The sequence below is a fragment of the Rhinolophus hipposideros genome, assembly GCF_964194185.1.
Source record: "Rhinolophus hipposideros genome assembly, chromosome: 3".
Classification (NCBI taxonomy): domain Eukaryota; kingdom Metazoa; phylum Chordata; class Mammalia; order Chiroptera; family Rhinolophidae; genus Rhinolophus; species Rhinolophus hipposideros.
The window spans coordinates 97,079,343-97,099,235 of NC_138049.1; the positions used below are offsets into that span (position 1 = coordinate 97,079,343).

Here is a 19,893-nt window from a genome sequence, read left to right on the forward strand (position 1 = left end):
TGGGTTGGACTTGTTTCGTTCTTGGCACTGTGTCAGCCCTGACTGCTGCTGATGGGCTGGACTTTGGGGCCCATCGGCAGATTGGGAGTCGGGGTGTTAATGATTTGTGCACTGTGCTCAGATCTCACACCCTGATGGTAACGTCCCCTAATTTCCGAGGAGGCTGGGAGGGACCAGGAGGGGAGGCTGGCGGGGAGAAGAGACGAGGAGGAGCAGCAATCAGGGCTTGCCCTGCCAGAATCTCTGATGGGGGATCTTCCAGGCTCTGGGGAGATGATACCTTGCTTGGGAGATGGAAGGAAGATGGGAACATGGCATTCTGAGGGGGGTGGCCAGCGTCTCTGTCTCTGGGGAAAGGAGCTTGGGTCCCAGCCCAGGGCCTGAAGGAGCTGTCAGGAGGGAACCCAGGAGGCTGGTGGGGGTTTGGGGAGCAGGGTGCCACAACTTAGCACACATTACACTTTGTCTCAGCCAAAGAGGGTTTGAGGTGCTGGGCTGGTTGCCAGGAGTCTCAGGTGACCTGAAATAAGTCCCATCCCCCTCTGGGCTTCAGTTTCCCTACGAGGATGTTGATTCCTTCCATTTTGGACATTTGAAGGAGGGGAAATTGAATCACATCCTGAGGACTTCAGACGGGGACCCTCCTGGCTGACCATAGGACTAGGCCCTGCCAGAAGTGTCCCCATCCCAGGCTGTGTCACCCTCACTGTTGGGACCTCAAGAGGAAGCAGTAGCTAGAAAGACCTCCTTTAGGAAGGCCTGGCTAGTCAAGCCATTTCTGTCTTATTTCATCTATAAATCGCAGAAGGGTTAAGAAGTGGGCCTCTGGACCCACACTGCCTGGGTCCCAATCCCAGCTCGCCTTCTCCTTTGTGTGACTTTCACAAATCATTAACCTCTCTGTGCCTCAATTCCTAATCTGCGAAGTGAGACTGATAAGAGAATTTACCTGGAATGCTTGTTGTGAGGACAACATGAGTGCTGAGCAGTGCTTGCTGCATGGTGGTTGCTAAGCGTTATATTGTTATTATTTCTAAACTTGGAAAGACACTCATTCAGACCTGCCTCCTGGAATCCCCCTTTTGTCTGACTTGTCTGCCACACTCCAGGCATTACCTCATTTTATTCATCATCAAAGTTCCTGGAAGGCAACGACGGTGATCTGTACCCACAGTGCTCAGTGGGTGTTTGGGAAGGATGAGGGGAGCCCCGTGAGACTCAGGGAGGGCGTGGCTCACAGGAGGATCCATGGCCACGCCCACCGTCTCCACCCCGCCTGCCCTTTCTGCTGTTGAGGTCCAGGCAAATAGTTTTAAGTGTCCTGCTGTAAGTAGGCCTGGTTCCTTGGACATTTTCTCCACCCCTCCTTACCTGCTGTGTGATTTGGACCAATTACTTAACCTCTCTAACCCTTACTTATTTTTCCTTTGTTGGACCTCAGGTACAGGAGGCTGAGTCATTCATACACCTTGCTTCACCGTGCATTATCGTCCCTGGTCCAGGAGGGCCTCCTCTCTCATTGTATTAATTTTCCCCTTTATCTCCAGTCTCCAACCACATTCCCCACCCACCCCAGCCGGAGGCAACCCTTCTAATGTGCTTAATGAGTATTTTCTTGTTCGTATGCATTCTTGCACAATATATATATATATATAGTTGTGTGTGCAGGTCATTTTTATTTAGATAAGTGACATTGAGTGTTTTAGATCTCATTCTGTTTACTTTGATTGTTCCCTACTGTTTTTAAGGACCATCTAAGTTCCTTGCTTCCAATTACTGTGTGGTCCACAGAGTACATGCACCGTATTTTAGGTCTCTGCTTTCCCCGGGATGGACCCCCAGGTGTCTCCAACTTCCCCTCCCTGCAAACAGCACTGCAATAACATCACATTCATGCCCCGCTAGGGACCAGGGTGAAGGCATATTCCCAAGAGCAGAATCGATTGGCTGTGGAGTACGAGTAAACATCACTGGGAGTCTTCTTTTCCATTCATAAAATGGGTGTATTGCCCCCTCCCTTGCAGAGCTGACTTGACAGGAGTGGGTTAATGTGTCTAATCCACTCAGCCCCATGCCTGACACAGAAGAGATAGATACTCAGTGAATGGCAAATGTGGCTGCTTTTCCTCCCAGATCTTAGGGAGAGAGGGAGAGAAATAAGCCAGACCCAGGAAGGGTGGCACAGAAATGCTCCCAGGGCTCGAAGTCCCAGTTCAAGAGTTGGTTTCCAGAACACAAGTGTGGGGACAAAGCCCCAAAAAGCAGTTTCCAGGCTCTCGGCCTCACATAGAAAGGTGCTGGCTCGGGTAGTAAATGGCCATCAACTGTGATCAGATGCCAGCAGCTGTGGCTAGTTGGCCGTCAGCTGTAACCCGTAGGCCATTGGCCACTAATATAACGGCTGTGGCTACGCTAGCAGGAAAGGAATGGGGGCTAGCGAGAAGATGGTGGCTGGCAAGCGCGGACTGCTGTTAGGCAGATTATGTAGATCCTGCTTCCTGTGTCTCCAGCCCAGCCGCCAGCGAGAATATATTGGTTTGACTCCCCTACCTATGGCTCCGTGGGTGTTCCTTTTTGGCCTTACCGTGTCCTGCGTTCTTGGGCGGGGAGTGGGAGCTGAGACCCTGCACGACAAATGGCGCAGCGAGCAGGGTCCCCCGCGCGACACATGGCGTAGTCGGCAGGATACAGTGCTGGCCAAAGCTTTCCGAAGGGCAGTGGAGCAGTTTGTGCTTATGAAAGCTCAGTCTGAGGAAGACCAGGAGGAGCAGCTGCCGGAGAGCTCGATTCCCGTGGAGGAGTGGAAAGACGTGGATGGTTCCCCAACCAGCAGAGGCCGGAGAAAGTGGAGAAAGCAGAGAAAGCAAAGGTTTTTGCCGCCCTGTGGGCTGGGAACTGCTTGCTGAGGCAGCCCAGATGCAGGACTTTTAGTCCCAGGAGGAAACGCTTGCTGAGTCCTCCATGGGAGCTGAGAGTGAGGTCAACGTCATCCCTCACCCCCAGGACAGCCCTGGCGAATGACTATGGACTATGAGGAATTGCCTTCCATCCCTAATTTAATGGACGCTTGACTGTTTGGGAACATACCACCATGTAGTGGGACTGGCGGATGTTTGCTTTTGTGTCTTGACTGGCCGCCATTGATAATATGTAAGCACCTTGATGTGAGCCGCTGTTGTTCCAGCACAGTACCCCGAGAGGCCCAGAGAGAGAGTGGCAGTGCCCTGAGAGGCCCTGGCTGAGTCCAGGAAGTCTGGCTGTGTCCAGAGAGAGTGGCAGTGCCCTGAGAGCCCTGGCTGTGTCCAGGAAGTCTGGCTGTGTCCAGAGAGAGTGGCAGTGCCCTGAGAGCCCTGGCTGTGTCCAGGAAGTCTGGCTGTGTCCAGAGAGAGTGGCAGTGCCCTGAGGCCCTGGCTGTGTCCAGGAAGTCTGGCTGTGTCCAGAGAGAGTGGCAGTGCCCTGAGAGGCCCTGGCTGTGTCCAGGAAGTCTGGCTGTGACCAGAAGTACTGTGGTGGTGCCCTGAGAAAAGCTGGCTGTGCCCGGGGAAACAGGTGGTACCCTAAGAAGCCCAGGAAGTCTGGCTGCGCCCAGAAGTACTGTGGTGGTGCCCTGAGAAAACCTGGCTGTGCCCGGGGAAAACAGGACAGGTTGTACCCTAAGAAGCCCAGGATGTCTGGCTGTGCCCAGAAGTACTGGGGTGGTGCCCTGAGAAACCCTGGCTGTGCCCGGGGAGACTGGTGGTACCTTAAGAAGCCCAGGAAGTCTGGCTGTGCCCAGAAGTACTGGTGGTGCCCTGAGAAACCCTGGCTGTGCCCAGAGAGCCTGGCTGTGTTCAGGATAGTGCATTCACCTTCAGGCTCCTTGCACAGTGCCCCTCGCAGAAGACGCTTGTCGCGTAGATTTTGAGGCGAGACCCTGTAGGGGTGGAGTGTGGGGACAAAGCCCCAAAAAGCAGTTTCCAGGCTCTCGGCCTCACATAGAAAGGTGCTGGCTCGGGTAGTAAATGGCCATCAACTGTGATCAGATGCCAGCAGCTGTGGCTAGTTGGCCGTCAGCTGTAACCCGTAGGCCATTGGCCACTAATATAACGGCTGTGGCTACGCTAGCAGGAAAGGAATGGGGGCTAGCGAGAAGATGGTGGCTGGCAAGCGCGGACTGCTGTTAGGCAGATTATGTAGATCCTGCTTCCTGTGTCTCCAGCCCAGCCGCCAGCGAGAATATATTGGTTTGACTCCCCTATCTATGGCTCCGTGGGTGTTCCTGTTTGGCCTTACCGTGTCCTGCGTTCTTGGGCGGGGAGTGGGAGCTGAGACCCTGCACGACAAATGGCGCAGCGAGCAGGGTCCCCCGCGCGACAACAAGAGAAATGTGTGGGGTGGAGCCAATTCCTAGAGCACCGGGGCTGGTGCAGAGGAGATAGCTGTGCCCAGGAGATGCTTATAGCACCCCATTTCTCACCTCTTTCCTCAGCCCTCCTCACACAGGAGGAGCCAGACAGCCTCATTTGCTGTTCTGCCTCTGCTCTGCCAGCCAACGCTTTTTATCCACATGTGAAACCACACCTGAGTGTTGGATTCCACCATCCCACTTTACAGGTGGAGAGACTGAGGCTGAGAAGCCTCCGTGGTCTCACAGGAGGTAAGTGGCAGAAGCAGCAGTAGAATCCACATCCTCAGGTCGGCCCCCTGCGGTGCTCTTTAACAAAAGAAAATGCACTTTATGTGAAACTATGTTCTTTATTCTTTGTTGAGTTTTAAGTTAAAACAAATGTTCTCCCAACAGAGCAGATTATTAAAAAATAAAGAACCCTACATGGAGTTCTGGCATTCCAACTGAACCTTCTCCGTGGTTCTGGTTCTGTTCCCTTCCAATACTCGGCCATTCACAAATATACCTTATATTTGCGATCTACATAGAATTTTGTGTTTTGCTTTTTGTACTGAACGATCCTTTTTTAAACACATACACACACGCACACACAATGTCCGATAGTGGAATGTGTTTTCCCACGGGATGCTTTTGCCTGCACTTGAAGGTAACTGTGTAGGTACCTGCCCCCCGCCCCGTCTCCTGGGCCCAGGTTGAATTTTCCTTCTTGAGAATCTTTGTTGAATTGGTGTTGCTCTCTTGCAAACCTCTCATGGCCTCTGTTCTGTCTGTATGTTCTCTGTTTAGCATCTCCATGTCCAGTCAGGGCAGGAAGGGCGATGGGAACACACAGGTGCTGACTACCTCCCATGAGTCAGACTCTCCTGGGTACCTTACCCCACTATCTCGTTGAATCTCCTAACAACCTTACATTAATAGCCCATTTTACAGGTGAACAAACTGAGGCTCAGAAAGGTGGTAGGTAACTCAGTCAAGATTACACCCTTGCTAAAGAACAGAGTCAGGATTCAAACCTATTCCTCCGCAAAGATCTTTCCCACCATGTCATGGTCCCATCAATAGAGTCCAAGGTTACCATGTGACATTGGTCTCTCCCCAGCACCCCCGAACACACCACTCCCCACTCAGGGCTGGACCTTGGGTCCCCACACTCTCAGGCACCCCATAATGACTTCTGCGAGCCCCCTCTCAGGATGTAGGAGTCCACAAAAGCCAGACTTCCTCTTAGCCTGACCACCACTCCTGGTACTTGTCCAGCTCAGAGGGGCACTGGAGCCCAGGGGCACTTCCCCTCCAGTAGGGGCACTTCCCCTCCAGGCCAAACGAAACAGTCTCAGGAGCTAGGCTGGCATCAGCTGTCTCTGGCCTGGAACGAGAGGCTGGTCACAATGACCTCAGTATTATTTGAGTTGGCACGACCAGAGATCTGACTTTTGCTCCTGGAGCTGTAGAAACCTGGGGTGATGATGGAAGGTCACGCTCAGGACTTCTCAGCCTGCCCTGCTCCCACTCATTGTGCGCTTTCCCAGCCAGGAGCACTTGGCTTTGTTGGAGGAAAGACCACAAACTCGACAAAGGCCTGACTGAGTCTCTGGGAGACTGCTACTTCCGGGCCCCAATCCCACTTGGCATTCCAGACCTGGCAAGTAAAGTCGGCTCTTGGAAGTTACAAAGTAAGTGCCAAGCAGAGATTTAATTACAGGATTGGGCTTTTGGCTGTTTTGAGGGGAACCTATTATTTGGCTGTTTCTTTTACTGGGGGAGCGGGTATGAGGTGTTGTTGTTAGATGGAGTGGGGACCCAATAGCAATAGTACAGGGTGCTGAGCTGGACAGAAAATGAGGTTCCAACCCTGCCCCAGGGAACTTGGTTTCAAAAGCTGCCAGGCTGACAGGATGAAACTGAAACTGGAGGGGTGTGTGGGGGGGGGGGGGAAAGAGGCGGGGGGCGTGCTGCTCACCACTGAACCCAGGCCTTCTAGACCTCACCACCATGGGAATGAAATTGGAGTGAAATGGGTGGTGTAAGGGCAGGGAGCGCCCTGACATCCAGATTCGGCAGCCTCAAGCCCTTTCGGTGTTCATCATCACACTGGTTTCCCCCTTTGCCTCCATCCCCAGCCAAACCTAACCCAAAACCAAGGGGACAAGACGGGGAGAGAAGTGAACAAATACTTAAGGAGTACCCCTGTGTGCCAGACCCTGTCCAGGGCACTTCACATTCATTATCTTATTGAATCTTCAGAACAATCGTAGAAGACGTGCTGTTACCGGTCCCAGGACGGATAAGGAAAGTGGCTCAAAGTTGTTTTTGTTTTTTCATTTCTCCTATAGGCAAGCTGTTTACCAAACACTTACTTTCTTTCTAAGAACTGTCCCACATGTTAAGAACTCTGCTCTTTCTGTTTCTGCCACCAGCACACAAGCCCTAGCCCCCATCCCCTCCTTCTTGTCAATTAACTACGTGATTACCCAGTTAAACAACCAATTAAGCCCCTCAGCCTTACCCTTTCTCCTTCCCATCCATCGTTCATCCAGATGTTAACTGTTACTCTTGCCCGCCGACTCTACGTAGGCCAGAACTTCCCAAACTTTAACATGCTCCTGAATCACCTGGGATCTTGTTAAAACAAAGCTCGTCAGCTGGGTACCTTAATCCATCAGCTCACTGAAACTCGTAATGACCTTAAATTAATAGTCTGTTTTAGAGATGAACAAACTGAGGCCCAAAGAAATTGCCCAATGCCTGGGATGGGGCCAGAGAGTCTACATTTCTAGTAATATCCCACTGGATACAAGGACCACATTTCTGGGCTAAACTCTTTTGCCTAGTTACTTTAATTTTTAAATAGGAAATACATTTGCATGGTTTGAAAATTTTAAACTATAGAAAGGCATTTAGTGAAAATAGTCCCTTCCTCTCCTATCCCTCCATTTGCCCAGTCCCCCGACCTCCACCCCCAGTAAACACTTATTCGTTTCTTATGGACCTTACCAATGTTTCTGTGTGCCAATACCAGCAAATAAGATCACACTTACCCTGCCCCAAATGGTAGCAGACTACACACACCGTTTTGTCAACAGCTTATCAGTTTATCTTGGAGATAACTGGACATAGTCCACTGACGCATTCATTTTTAGAGTGGCATTATTATTCCATTGTGTGGAAGTGCCATCATTTATTTAATCAGTCATCTCCAGGTAGACACTGTGGGCTGTTTCTCATCTTCCCAGCTGGCCTTTACGCCTTCCACACCCTGGCTAAACTTGCTGTGACCTCCCTCCCATCCCCTGATTCCCAGCTCCAGCATGCTGAGCCCCTGCAGAGGCCTTCGTGCCTGCCGCAGGCATGCCCTCCCCAATCCTCTGACCCCCTGACCCCCTGACCCACCGACCCACGTGATGGCTCCTCCTCTGAATCTCTGTCCCACTGTTAGCCTCTTCCCCAGCATTTATCTCCCCACTCGGTACCTCTCTACGTGTCTCTCTGAATGACTAAATCAACCTGAACTCAAGAACCAGGCCTTTGTTTTCTCTGCATCCTTCACAGCCCAGAGCTGGGCACACAGCAATTCTCAAGAATATTAGTTATTTAGTGAAAGTTGCATATAAATGGAGTCACTCAGCGGTGGCTCTGCTGGGGCTGGGTCTGGGTGTCAGAGCCCAGCAGCTACCCACGGTGGGAGGAACCTCAGACCTCAGTGGTCTCTGAGGAAGAAGCTCTTATCTTGTGCCTGATTGTCTAGAGCACTTGGGTGGGTTATGCTGATACCCAGGCTGTAATGGGGTTTCTGAGATCCCTTTGTGCCTCTCCCATGTGGACAGTGGGAGGATATAGGATATGGAGATGGGAGGGTGGAAGGATGGATGGCATGGGTATGTGTGCGTGCCGTAGACTGAGCTCCTTCCCTTCTCTGTTAACATCCTTGCCATTCTTCATGGGCCAGCTCAAGTCTCAGTTCTTCCAAGAAGTCTTCCTGGATTTCTCCAGCCCATGCAGACCTCCCCTCCTCTGAATTCCTGTTGTGTGTATTAGTGACAGCAGTCACTGCTCTGTACTTAGTCATCGTGGCCTGCCACCTTGAATCACGCAAATTTTCTCTCCCTGACGAGACCCCAAGGTCCATTATGGTAGAAATAACACTTCTCTAATTCTTTTATATCCCTACGTGCCCTAAACCCTCAGCACAGCACCAGGCAATTGGGAGAGCCTCCATAGCTACTCCTTGAATGAACAGGAACTTGGTTGAGTGCCATGGTAGTGGGTGGGGTGGGACAGGGTTAACCACAGGTGTGTCTCCAACCAAAAACATTTGGGGAACACCTCACAGCCACAGTTCCTGAAGGTCCTACTCATCCTGTCCACTGAGGCTGAGCAAGTAAATGGGAATTCTCAAAAATGTCACTGTCATGAAAAATAAACAAAGGCACGGGACTGTGTTAAATTAAGAGATTAAAGGAACACAACAAGCACATGCTATGTGTGAATTTCGATTAGACTGTGGATTAAAAAAAAAACACACTAGGGCAGGCCTGGTGGCTCAGGTGGTTAGAGCTCCATTCTCCTAACTCTGAAGGCTGCCGGTTCGATTCCCACATGGGCCAGTGGGCTCTCAACCGCAAGGTTGCCAGTTCAATTCCTCGAGTCCCGCAAGGATTGGTGGGCTGTGCCCCCTGCAACTAGCAACCGCAACTGAACCTGGTGGGCTGTGCCCCCTGCAACTAGCAACCGCAACTGAACCTGGAGCTGAGCTGCGCCCTCCACAACTAAGACTGAAAGGACAACAACTTGACTTGGAAAAAAAAAGTCCTGGAAGTACACACTGTTCCCCAATAAAGTCCTGTTAAAAAAACAAAAACAAAACACTAAAATGACGTTTTGGGAGATGATATTAATAATAGTGTATCGATGTGAATTTGAGTGTGATAATTATTGTGGTCATTTAGGAGAATGTCCTTATTCTTAGGCAAAGTATTGGTGGGGTGGGGAGATGTGCCATGATACCTATAACTTTCAACTTTCAGCAGAACGAAAACAACAACAACAAAAATGTGTGTGTGTGTTTGTGGAGAGAGAGAAAGAGATAATGAGAGACACGTAGGAAGAGAGAGAGGACACGAAAATGTGGCACCATGTTAACAATTGGTAAATCCAGGAGAAAGGAATACAGGTGGTCATTTTACTGGTCTTTCAAGTGATTTTTCAAAATGAAAAGTTGAGGAAATGCCTTTGGTACAAAGAACGATACAATTTAAACTGTTGGAGAAAGAGAAGGGGAAATGCGGTGGTGGGTGCTGTTCCAGGGAGCTCGGAGAAACACACCAACTAGTATCTGTGACTTGATCACCCCCACCCCGCCTTCCCTCCTGCTGCCCAGAAAGCATAAAAATCTAACCCCTTGGCCTGACTCTCCCCCACTCAGCGTCTTTCACATCATCCCCCAGGTCCTCATCTGATGGGACCTTCCTCAGTGGACAGCCACGCGGAGCCTTAGCTAGGATGGTTCCCCGTGCACCTTCAACGTCCACAGCTCATCTCTCTGTAGAGTGACCTCAACCTTAAGTGAGTTCCACCCACCTTGAGTTTTAAAAATTATATTCACTTAACTTCACAGGAAAAAAAAAAAAACTGATGTGCGAAAATGCCAAGATTTTAGTCATCCTACATTCTCTTTGGAGCTCTGCCAATGAGGATTATTTTCCGCCTTCGTCATCAGATTGGGATGCCCGTTTGTTGCTTCCCCCTCACCTTTTTTTCTTAGGGGCCCTTCCTTATTTGTATTGAAGGCTAGTGGCCCACAGTTTTGAAGGCCTGTAGAACCCTTCTGCATGCTCCCTTTCGCCAACCAGTTCCCCACTGATGGGCAGAGTCCTTTCCAAAGTTCCCATATTGACCTGGTCGTGACCCTACTTAGAAGCAGGGGACTTGCCCGCCTCCTCCCATCCCCGGGGAGAAGAGGGGTGGAAGAGGAGGGCCAGGTGGGGGCCTAGCGGGGGGGGGGGGGCTCGTCTTCCAGGAGGGGCGTGGGCCGGGCGAGGTCCCCAGCCCACTGGGCCATGCCAACAATGGCCTGTTGTAGAAGGAGGCGGGCAGGAATGCGGCCGGGGGAGTTGGGCGACCGCGGGGCGGGGCCGCTCTCAGCCGCAGCCTCTTACCTGCCCAGGTAGCTCGCATTTCCAGGCGAGCGGCGGCGCCCGCAGCACCTGTCGCCCGGTGCACGGGCGGGGAAGACGGCTCTGGGCATGGCCTGGTAGAGTGCCCTGGGGAGACGGTGCGGGGTTCACTCCGGGGCAGGGCAGGGCGACCGAGGGACGGTCCTTCCCCGGTGTCCGCGAGGCCTGCGGCAGCATGAAAAAGAACCAGACGGTGCAGGGTACCTTCAGCAAATTCTTCGGCAAGAAGAATGCCAACTCCAACACCACCTCCCTCTACGCCACCAACCCCCCCTGGATTTTCACCCAAGAGGCCCGGGAGGAGGGTACCGGGGACCTCGGTAAGTGCACCCGGGGGAGAGGGTCGGCGTTGGGACCCCTGGGAGGCGGCCGGCGGCGCGGGCCCGTCCCGGGCTCCGGGCGATCCGCGCGGGTAGGGGCGGAGGGGCAAGGACACGTTGGAACCTGTGAACTGGCCGGGAAGGAGCTGCCGGAAACTCCAGGCGGCGCCGCAGCGCGTGTCTCTGGGAAAGGGCCATGGCATGGGGGATGGGGTGGGGGAAAGGTGCGCCGCTGGAGGGGACCCTCCGCACAGCGAGGGCGGAGACATTTGTGCCACCCCCCCACCCCCCCACCCCGCATCTGATCCCAGTCCCTCTTCCAAGGAGTTTGCTTTCCGTCCTCGCTGGAAGTTACGTTTGTGTTGCCAGAAAGGCTTCCCGAAGTTTGCAGTGGGTCCTCCTTTCCCAGCAGTACCGTCGTGTTGGGTCAGAAGTGCCCCCCCCCACCACCCCAAGGAGGGCTAGGGATGGTCCCTTCAACCCGCACCTTTTCTGCTTCCTCTGTCCCCCCTGTACATCCCCCCACTCTCCTGGCCCAGGGTCACAGGCAAAGAGAGGGGTCTGCTATCTAGATGCCCACACACTCAGCTCTGCACAGGGGAGGCCCAGGAAAAATCACTAAGCGCCACGGTCAGCAGGATACCAGGCTGTGCAAGACACCTACTCATTTAGTGGGGTCAGGCTCTTGCAAGGTCAGCCTGCAGCCTGAGTTATCTCTGGGCCCAGACCCAGAAGCCTGGGATGGACAGTGGAGGTCACAGAAGGCCCTCATCAGCCTGGCTCCTGAGTCAGGGAGGTGTATCTCTGCAGGCATCTGAAAATACCATGCCTCCAGGGGAGTAGAAACAGGAATTTACTTCTTGCTTATGTTATGAGGCTCTGGCCCAAAGAGGGTCACCCATCACAGCTTTATCTCACCTGCCTTCATTGTCACCCCATTACCTTCACTGACCTTTATGGTCACTGTGCTGGGACTCAAGAAGATGTTGTAGCCTCAGTCCCTGCTGTTGGATTCAGTTCAGTGGCCAGGTTGTCACGGGGGGGGGGGGGGGGGGGGCACAAAGCACTGGGACAGGAGCAGGGTAAACAAGATGTCACCTGTCCCTGGCTCACGGATCCCAGACCAGAATTAACTTTGGACATGTAACCCATTCTAAGCCTTTGCTATAAAATTAGCTTAAGTACAGAAGGAGGAGAGAGGACAGATAGGCTCTGATTGCAGTTAACCTTTAAGGTGAGAAGGAAGGGCATCGAGCATTTTGCAGAGCAAACAGCAGGAGCAAAGGCTGGTGGGGGGGCAGGGCAATTTGGGGGCACAGTTTAGGAACCTACAAATACATGTGTGCAGCCAAGTATAACTCTGCGATGCCCAAACACCTCTCCTTGCCTGTGTAGCAAACATGCATTGATCCCTTCTGAAGTGCAAGGTACCATTCTAAAGTCCTTATGTTGTTGACTCGGTGAATCCTCATCTAGCTTATGATTCCTGTTTGACAGATGAGGAGACTGAGGCACAGGGAGGTTAAGTAACATGCCCAAGATCACACAGCTTTAAACGGCTGAGCCTGGATTTTCTTAAGTGTACAATTCAATTATTTTTAGTAGACGTACGGAGTTGTGCAACCATCACCACAATTCAGTTTTAGAACATTTCCCTCACAGCAAAATTTCCCTCATGAGGCAGAGACAATATTTGAACTCAGGCAGTTGGACTCCAGAGACCGCACTCTTGGCCAGCTTGCTGAATTGACTTAGTAGAAGGTAATTCAAGGGTGAATTTGACTTGAGGGGGCATCTGCCTGAGACCTCCCCCTCCCCTTCCTCAAGAAGAGACCTTAGAAATGCCTTAGACACGTCTGCATTTTTGTCTGCACGGAGCATGCTGCTGGTAGGGATCGCTGCCTCTGAGAGAAGTGGGGGTATGGTGCCCTGTCATCGCCAGCCAGCTGCTGATTTCACCAGCCTGGGCAGGGCTGGGTCCCAGGGGGCAGATCCTCCCATTCCCCAGGGCAGGGCTGGGCCCCCAGCTGACTCAGCCTGGTTGCACCCTGCACATGGAAGAGTGGAAAACGACGTGTGCCCGGCAGGATAGCAGCGTTTCTGGGGTGTTACTCCACCTCCCGTGCCCGTGGGTGTGGCAGAGGTCCTCCTCCCTGCTGAACAGGACTCGTACTTGGAGTTGGGGATGAGAGGGACCAGTGCTTAGGGCCTTAGGGCCCTCCCTCTGTCAATAATGCGGGGACTAGCCACTCTCTGGGTCTCAATTTTTAATTCTGTAAAGTAGAGATGGTGTCCAGTCTGCCTGCAGAACTGTTTGAGGTTTGTATATGGCAGTGCTTTGAAGGGCATTAAAAAGAAATGCCCTAAAGTAAGGATTGGCAGATTTGGGCCCTGGCTGTTTTAGTAAATAAAGTTTTATTTAAAAAACATAAACATTTTGTAAATAAAGTTTTATTAGAACACAGCCAGCCATGCCCATAATTTACATATTGCTTATGGCTGCTTTCAGGCTACAATGGCAGAATTAAGTAGCTGCAGCAGAGACTGCACGGCCCCCAAAGCTGAAAATATTTACTAGCTGGCCCTTTATTATTATCAGGTCATTCCCAATCCTGAGTATTCCTTGCCCTTGCCTGCTTCAGTTCCTCTTCCTAACACTGCTGTAGACCAGAGGAAACTGAGGAAAAAGAGACTATCCTAAATCTCAAAGGGGTTGGGATTAGAATTCTATCGGTCCCTGAGTGTGTGACATTCCCTGCAAAGCCTATCAGGCCCTTGGAAATCAGTGCAGGGGTGTATAAGGGAAGTAACGAATAACCACTTGCTCAGTGGCTACAGCCATGTACAAAAATCTGTTTGCACAGGGTAGACTGGATGCAGCCAGTAAAATGCAGTCATGTGAAGGTGGTTACGGATACATTTTTCTTTAAAGAATTTTCCTAACATTTATTCCAGTAATTTACTTTACTTGAGGGCTTCTCGTAATGCAATTGTAATCCTAATTAAACCTCTTGCCTTTTGCAGCCCATGCTAGGGTCTTAAAAGGCCACACAATTGTCTTTTAAAGGCAGGGAGAGGTGATCTTTGGGAATCCTGAGACAAGGGATGGGCTGCTGCCCCCTGAGACCTGGCGTTCTGGACTCCTCCCTGCCTCCTGGATTAATTAAGCCTGGCTTCTTTATCTGCTGCCATCCCACCCCACCCCAGCAATGAGACTGCCCTGCTTGCTGGGGAACTCTCTTTCTTGCCTCCAAATGTAAATCACTTTCATCACAACCAGGTAGGACACCTCCTTAAAATGCAGATTTCTAGGGTTCCACCTCAAGCGTCTGAAGTCAGAATCGCTGGGCGAGGGCCCAGAGTCTGGATTTTTCACCTGCTCCTGGGTGATTTTCTTATACAGGAAGATTTGAGAATCCTGGGGTTCCTTTCCCCACATGGGAGCTGGGCCAAACTTTTTCCCCTTAGAACTTCCTGCAGTTCTAAATAAGTGTGTAGGGACGGTGGCCAGGTCCTGATTAAGAGAACCCCAGTGCTCCCTAGGGTGGCTGCTGGTTCTGGTATTCCTGCTCCTAGGGTCCTCTGATCTTGTGTCTCAGGCCAGGCTAAGGGTAGGAAGTCATGAACCCCAGAAGCTGAGCATAGATTTCCCGCCAGTGCCCAGCTGGCACCAGCCTACCGAAAGCTGACCTGTGCTTTGCAGGGGTGTGAAGGAGACTGTTGTTTGCTCCTGGCCCTTGGAGGTGTGCTGTGGTTTGCTGGCAGTTAGTACACACACACACACCCTCTCTGCTGCCCCATTATATAAAGTTCCTCTTGTCTTGGTAGTTGAATTCAGAAAGCAGGCCCTCCCTTGACCACTGCCACCGGCTACAGGGTGCCCCTTCTCTCTCAGCCAATAAATTAATAACAATAATAATGCCATCATTATCGGTTATTTCTTGAAGCAGGCACTGTGCTAAAAAATGACATGTTTTCTCAATTGAGGAAACAGACTCAGAAGGCTCAGAGGTTCAATGACTGTCATTTCAGCTCAGGGCAGCTCAAAATTTAAGTACATCCAATCACCAGGGACCTTATGAAGATCAGATTCTGACACGGTAGGTTAGGAATGGAGGGAGACTGCACTTCCCACTGGTTCCCAGGTGAAGTCCTTCTGCAGGTCCAAAGACCCTTCTTTGAGCAGCAAGTTGGAAGGAGAGGGCCTGTTTGCTGCTCTCTTCCCCCTACAGTCCCTGCCCCCAAGGCTCCTCCCTCTCTGTTCCCCTCTCCTCTGCGGCTCTGTGGCTCCTCCCTGCCCTACTCCAGCCCAATGTCCCCTCTGTCCTTGGACAAAAGGCTCTCTCTGGTGCTGGGGTCAGGCCTGCTAGGGCTTGCTGGGGCAGACTGGCCTTTTCAGGTTCCCGTCATGTGGACCTGTTAATTAGCCGCGAAGGGCTTCATTAACTCCATTGTGGGTTACATTCACATGGCACCCCCCCACACACTGCTTCCCTGAAAATCTGGGCCTTGGTCGTTTCCAAGGATTGCACACCCCACCTCAGTAGGGTGGAGGTGAGGGGTCTGTTTTGGGGTTCTGGGTTACTCTGGGTCAAGACAACAAACTCCCACACCTACCCCTCCTTCAGGCGCTGGCCAGTGCTCCTGGGGTCATTTGGGGGCCCCTGGCAATTTGGAGTCCCACACCATCACCCCAGCTCTTCTCTTGTCCCTGATAGCTTCTTTCCCTCCCCTGATTTGGGGAGGCTTCCTACAGAATACAAGTAATATCTCCGTTTGACAGGTAGGGAAACAGCCTGAGAAAGTGCTCAAAGCCCTCAGGTATTATATGGAGGAGCAGGGATTCTAAGTCCCAGGTTCATTTGTTTCCTCTGGGTCTCACCAACTTTTGAGTCTCGCTCTGGAAAAACAGGAGACCAAGGGAAGAGGGGCTGGGTCCCTGCATTATTTCCCTGCTGTGCTGGCTATGACCAGAGAGAACTGGATTTAGAGTTAGGTACCTGGGATTGAATCACCAACTGTGGGATCTTGGGCAGGGGACTTCACCTCTCTGAGCCTCAGTTTCCTCATTTGCAAAACAAGAATAATAAGAGTACCTCCCCCATAGGTTTGTGAAGGGCACTTAGAATAATACCTAGCTCATAATATAAGCTTAATAAACGTTAGACATTTCCATTTTATTATTAATTTTCTCGCAAGTTTGGACCTGTCTAGGATTTGGGGAAAGAGCTAAATAACTCAACCTCCATGGAAATCCAGGGGCAGCTTTGGGAATGGGGGAGCAGGAGCATTTTACCAGGCTTTCAGCCCTGAACTCTGTGAAAAAAGAAATGCCCAAGACCTGGAGGGAGGCTCCTTTTCTGGGGGAGAAGGGGAGAAAAAAGGGCTGGGAGTGAGACTGCAGCTTGTGCCCACCTCTCGACTTCCTCAAAGCTGGCCATGCTCCCCTCCTCTTAACACATGTACACACACACACACACACACACACACACACACACACACACACACGGTACCAGACCTAGAGAACCAGGTCGGCCTGTTTGGGGAGAGGCAGCGAGCCATGTGCCATGGGTAAGGCACTGCATTATTTGTGCTTGGAGCCCAGCGCTACAAGTCGGGGTCCTTCTCGGGCCGTGGCAACACCGCAGCTCTACGACCTTGGGCCTGCCCTGCCCACTCTGGGCCTCAGTGTCCTCATCTGCAAAGAGGGCAGCCTCAAGTGTCCAGACTCAAAGTTCTCCCTGACAAGAGAGCAAAGGCCACCTGCGTCCTGGTGGTTTTCACCCCTGGGTACAGATGTTCACTCATAATTTGCCAGTGATCCAACCTGATTCAAGCTCATTCCAAACCCTTGGCAGAGCAAGGGAAGGTGGAGCAGAGAGTGTGCGATGATGATGAGCAGCTCTCTCAATTATCGAGCCCAGATTATCTGCCTGGCGTTGTGCTAACCTGTTGCACACTTTATCTCATTCAGCCTCACACCAACCTACCCAGTAGGGACCATGTACTCACTTTTACAAAGATGAGGAAACAGCCTCAAAGAGATGTAGTAACACTTCCAAGACTCCACAGTTGATAAGTGATGGAGCAAGGATGAACACAAATTCAGTCGGGCTCTCTACCTGTGGTCTTGACCCCACACTGTCCTGTCACCCCTCCCACGGAGGAGCTGTGAGCTGCCTGGGGTGTCTGGCCTGGGGCTGAGGCTCAGCTGTGGCCTCCACAGAGCCCAGGCTGAGCCCAGGCCGTCTCAGCCACAGCATAAATACCCCTGAAGCCAATAGTAGGATCAGGTATTCCTGAGGGAGGCCTTGAAGGAGGGTAGCTGCCATCCCCAGGTTAAAATCTGAGGGGAAGCCTTCCTGCTAAAACAGCTGTGGCACTCAGAATTAATTTCAAACTCCGTTTTTGGACATTAAGTGGGATTTATGTGAACTCACGTCCTTGAGGGAGGGTAAAAGAAAGCAAAGCTGACTTCATTTCCTGTCAAGATATGAGAGAGAAATGTAACCAATGGAAAGCAATCTTGTGCACGATTCTATCAGAAAGAGGATTTCATTTGGGGGGGAATTGGGATTGTTTTGATGATCAGTTTGGGTAAATGGGGGCAGACCTGGATTTCGTCCTATTGTATCAGTGTTATTTTTACGTGAATTTGCCAGATAGAGGCTAGAGTTCTTATCTTGACAGGGCTGTGGTCCGCCTGGGGCTCAGATCCTGCTTCCACGGTCTCCCAAGCCTTCTTGGCTGCCGGAATTGCCCCCAGGGGCCTCCTGAAGATGCCTGCTCCCTTTCCCTGGAAGCTCTGGTCAGGTGGCTGTCTTCATTTTCCTGCCTTGTGAATCCCATCAGGATGTTTTCTCAGCTGCTTCTCTGGTCCTCGTGGCAAGCTCAAAACTTCTAAGATCCCCGAAAATTCTTCCAGTTGGGAAAGCGGGTCAAGTAAAAAGGCAGACACAGAGGGAGTTTCCTAGTTTCAGGGTGGGCACGATCCTAGGATAGAGCCCCTCTTTTCTGACCGAGAAGTCTCATTGTCCTCAGAGGGAAATTGTCCAGCCTCTTCCCCATCAGCTCCTTTCCCTCCTCACTCTCACTTCCTTCCTCAAGAGGCAGCCTGGCCCTCTTTTCTCTCCTTAATTGAGGAAGGGGCTGTTTTTCAGGAAGGTCCATTCTAGTGTCCCTGACTCAGTGATCCCAATGGAGTTCATTTACTTCCATAGGAAAATCCCCAAGGCTGGACTCTGTTGTCTTCTTTTTAGTTCTGGGCCTTTACTTTGTGGTTCAGAAAACCCCAACCCTGAACTTGAACTCTGGAGAACCTAGTTTATGGTGGTGACCACACCTGCCTCACCCGCTGGTGGCTTGGCTTGACTCATTGTGAGTTGAGCCCAAGTATGAGGGGCCCAGGAAAAGCCTGTCGGGTTCTAGCCATAGCTCTTCTTTTCTTTTGGCTTAAAACAACATACATGTATTAGCTTACAGTTCTGTAGGTCAGAAGTCTGACACCGGTCTCACTGGGCTAAAATTAAAGTGTTGGCAAGATTTTGCTCCTTCCTAGAGATTGTAGGGGAGAATCTGTTTTTCTCACCTTTTCCGGTGTCTAGAAGCCCCCTGCGGTCCTTGGCTGTGGCCTCCTGCCATCTTCAAAGGTAGCAATGTCCAGTCAAGTCTTTCTCATATCACACCACTGTGAATCAGCTGCCATCATCCCCTTTCCTTTCCTGACTCCCAGCCACACCTCCTAGAACCGGTGAAATCAAACTGGACTTCCAAGATGTGCCCCAGTGGGGAGGGAGCCACCTGGGCCTTTCACCCCAGCCTCAACACCAGCCTCTCCCATTCAGGAGGTTCCCCGGAGAACAATCGTATTCTTAGAAAGGATTCCCCTGCTAAAAACAACCACAAACCAACCGAGACAACAGTGCCTCTTAGTCAGGGCTGAGTCACGGAATCTGAGGTGTGTAGAGCGCGCGCCCATGTGGGGTCAGAGCCATGGTGCCCTGACCCAGGCATAGCCTTGGGCAAGCTGCTCCACCTCCCATGCCTCCCCAGCCCTGCTGCATGGCCACCAAGCCTCCCTTACCCTCAAATAGAGCCATGCCCCCTCTTACCTTCATCCTCCCGTCCACGTTCTGTAAACGGCAAGATTAGGGTCCCCTGCTTTGGGAGCTATGTGTGTAGTGGTTCAGAGATCAGCCTCAGAGCAGAAACCCCAGCTTCGCCACTTACTTTGAGGCTTTGGGCAAGTTATTTGACCTCTCCGTGCCTCGGTTTTCTCATCTGTAAAATGTGGATAATCATCATGCCAATTGCATGGGGCTGTTTTGAGAATTAAATGAATTAATAATGTAAATGATGCTCAGAACGGTGCTTGGTCCATTAAAATTGTTCAATAAGTTTTACATATTATTATGACTGTTATTATAATGATCACCTTGTCAGGTTGCTCTCTTCTAAAAGCTCCTAGGCATACAATAACAGTAGCCATTAATATGATAACTCAGCTATAGAAAGGAACGCAGTGCAGAGATTAAGTGAAGTAATTAGAGAGAGGGCCTGCCTAGGAGCGTGCCTCTCACCTAGGCCCTGTGTTAATCCACACACCACCCCCAGTTCTATTAAGGACCCCCAGTCCTATTAAGGACCCAACAGCCTATCAGATCTAAGACCTTATCCCACACACAGCACTACAGAGAATGTCCCAGGAGACCCTGGCCAACAGGTAGGCTCTTGGAAGCCAGGAAGAATCTGGTAGGTTTTAAGGATAGCTGCCGGGTATATCCAGTTATCTCTACTTTTCTTGTTTCTGGTTGGGCCAAACCTACATTCTCAGAGCTCCCCCTTCCTTCCCCACCCCAGGCCCCGCCCCTTAGCTCTTGGCCTCCAGCCTCAGGCGAGGAGCCTGGCAGCGAGGACTGGGAATCCCGTCTGTCTGCCCGCCCTAGCTGGGCAGTGCTGGGAACTGCAGTGTCCTGGTATGTGTGGAGCACACAGAGAACTCTCCATTTTGGCT

The 19,893-nt window shown here is 51.6% G+C and overlaps 2 protein-coding genes across 2 annotated transcripts in view; one reads left to right on the top strand and one right to left on the bottom strand.

Annotated features, from left to right (window-relative positions):
- The window catches only part of CIMIP3 (ciliary microtubule inner protein 3), a gene marked incomplete at both ends in the record, with an annotated part of 62,930 nt that overhangs the window by 7,838 nt on the left and 35,199 nt on the right, over positions 1–19,893 (bottom strand). The gene's annotated exons all lie outside the window — the stretch shown is intronic.
- Positions 10,736–19,893, top strand: part of LOC308495968 (uncharacterized protein C6orf132) — a gene marked incomplete at its 5' end in the record, with an annotated part of 35,418 nt that continues 26,260 nt past the window's right edge. Inside the window, one exon of the mRNA XM_081044497.1 lies at positions 10,736–10,880. Coding sequence (XP_080900623.1) covers positions 10,736–10,880 — 145 coding nt within the window. The remainder of the gene's footprint in view (positions 10,881–19,893) is intronic.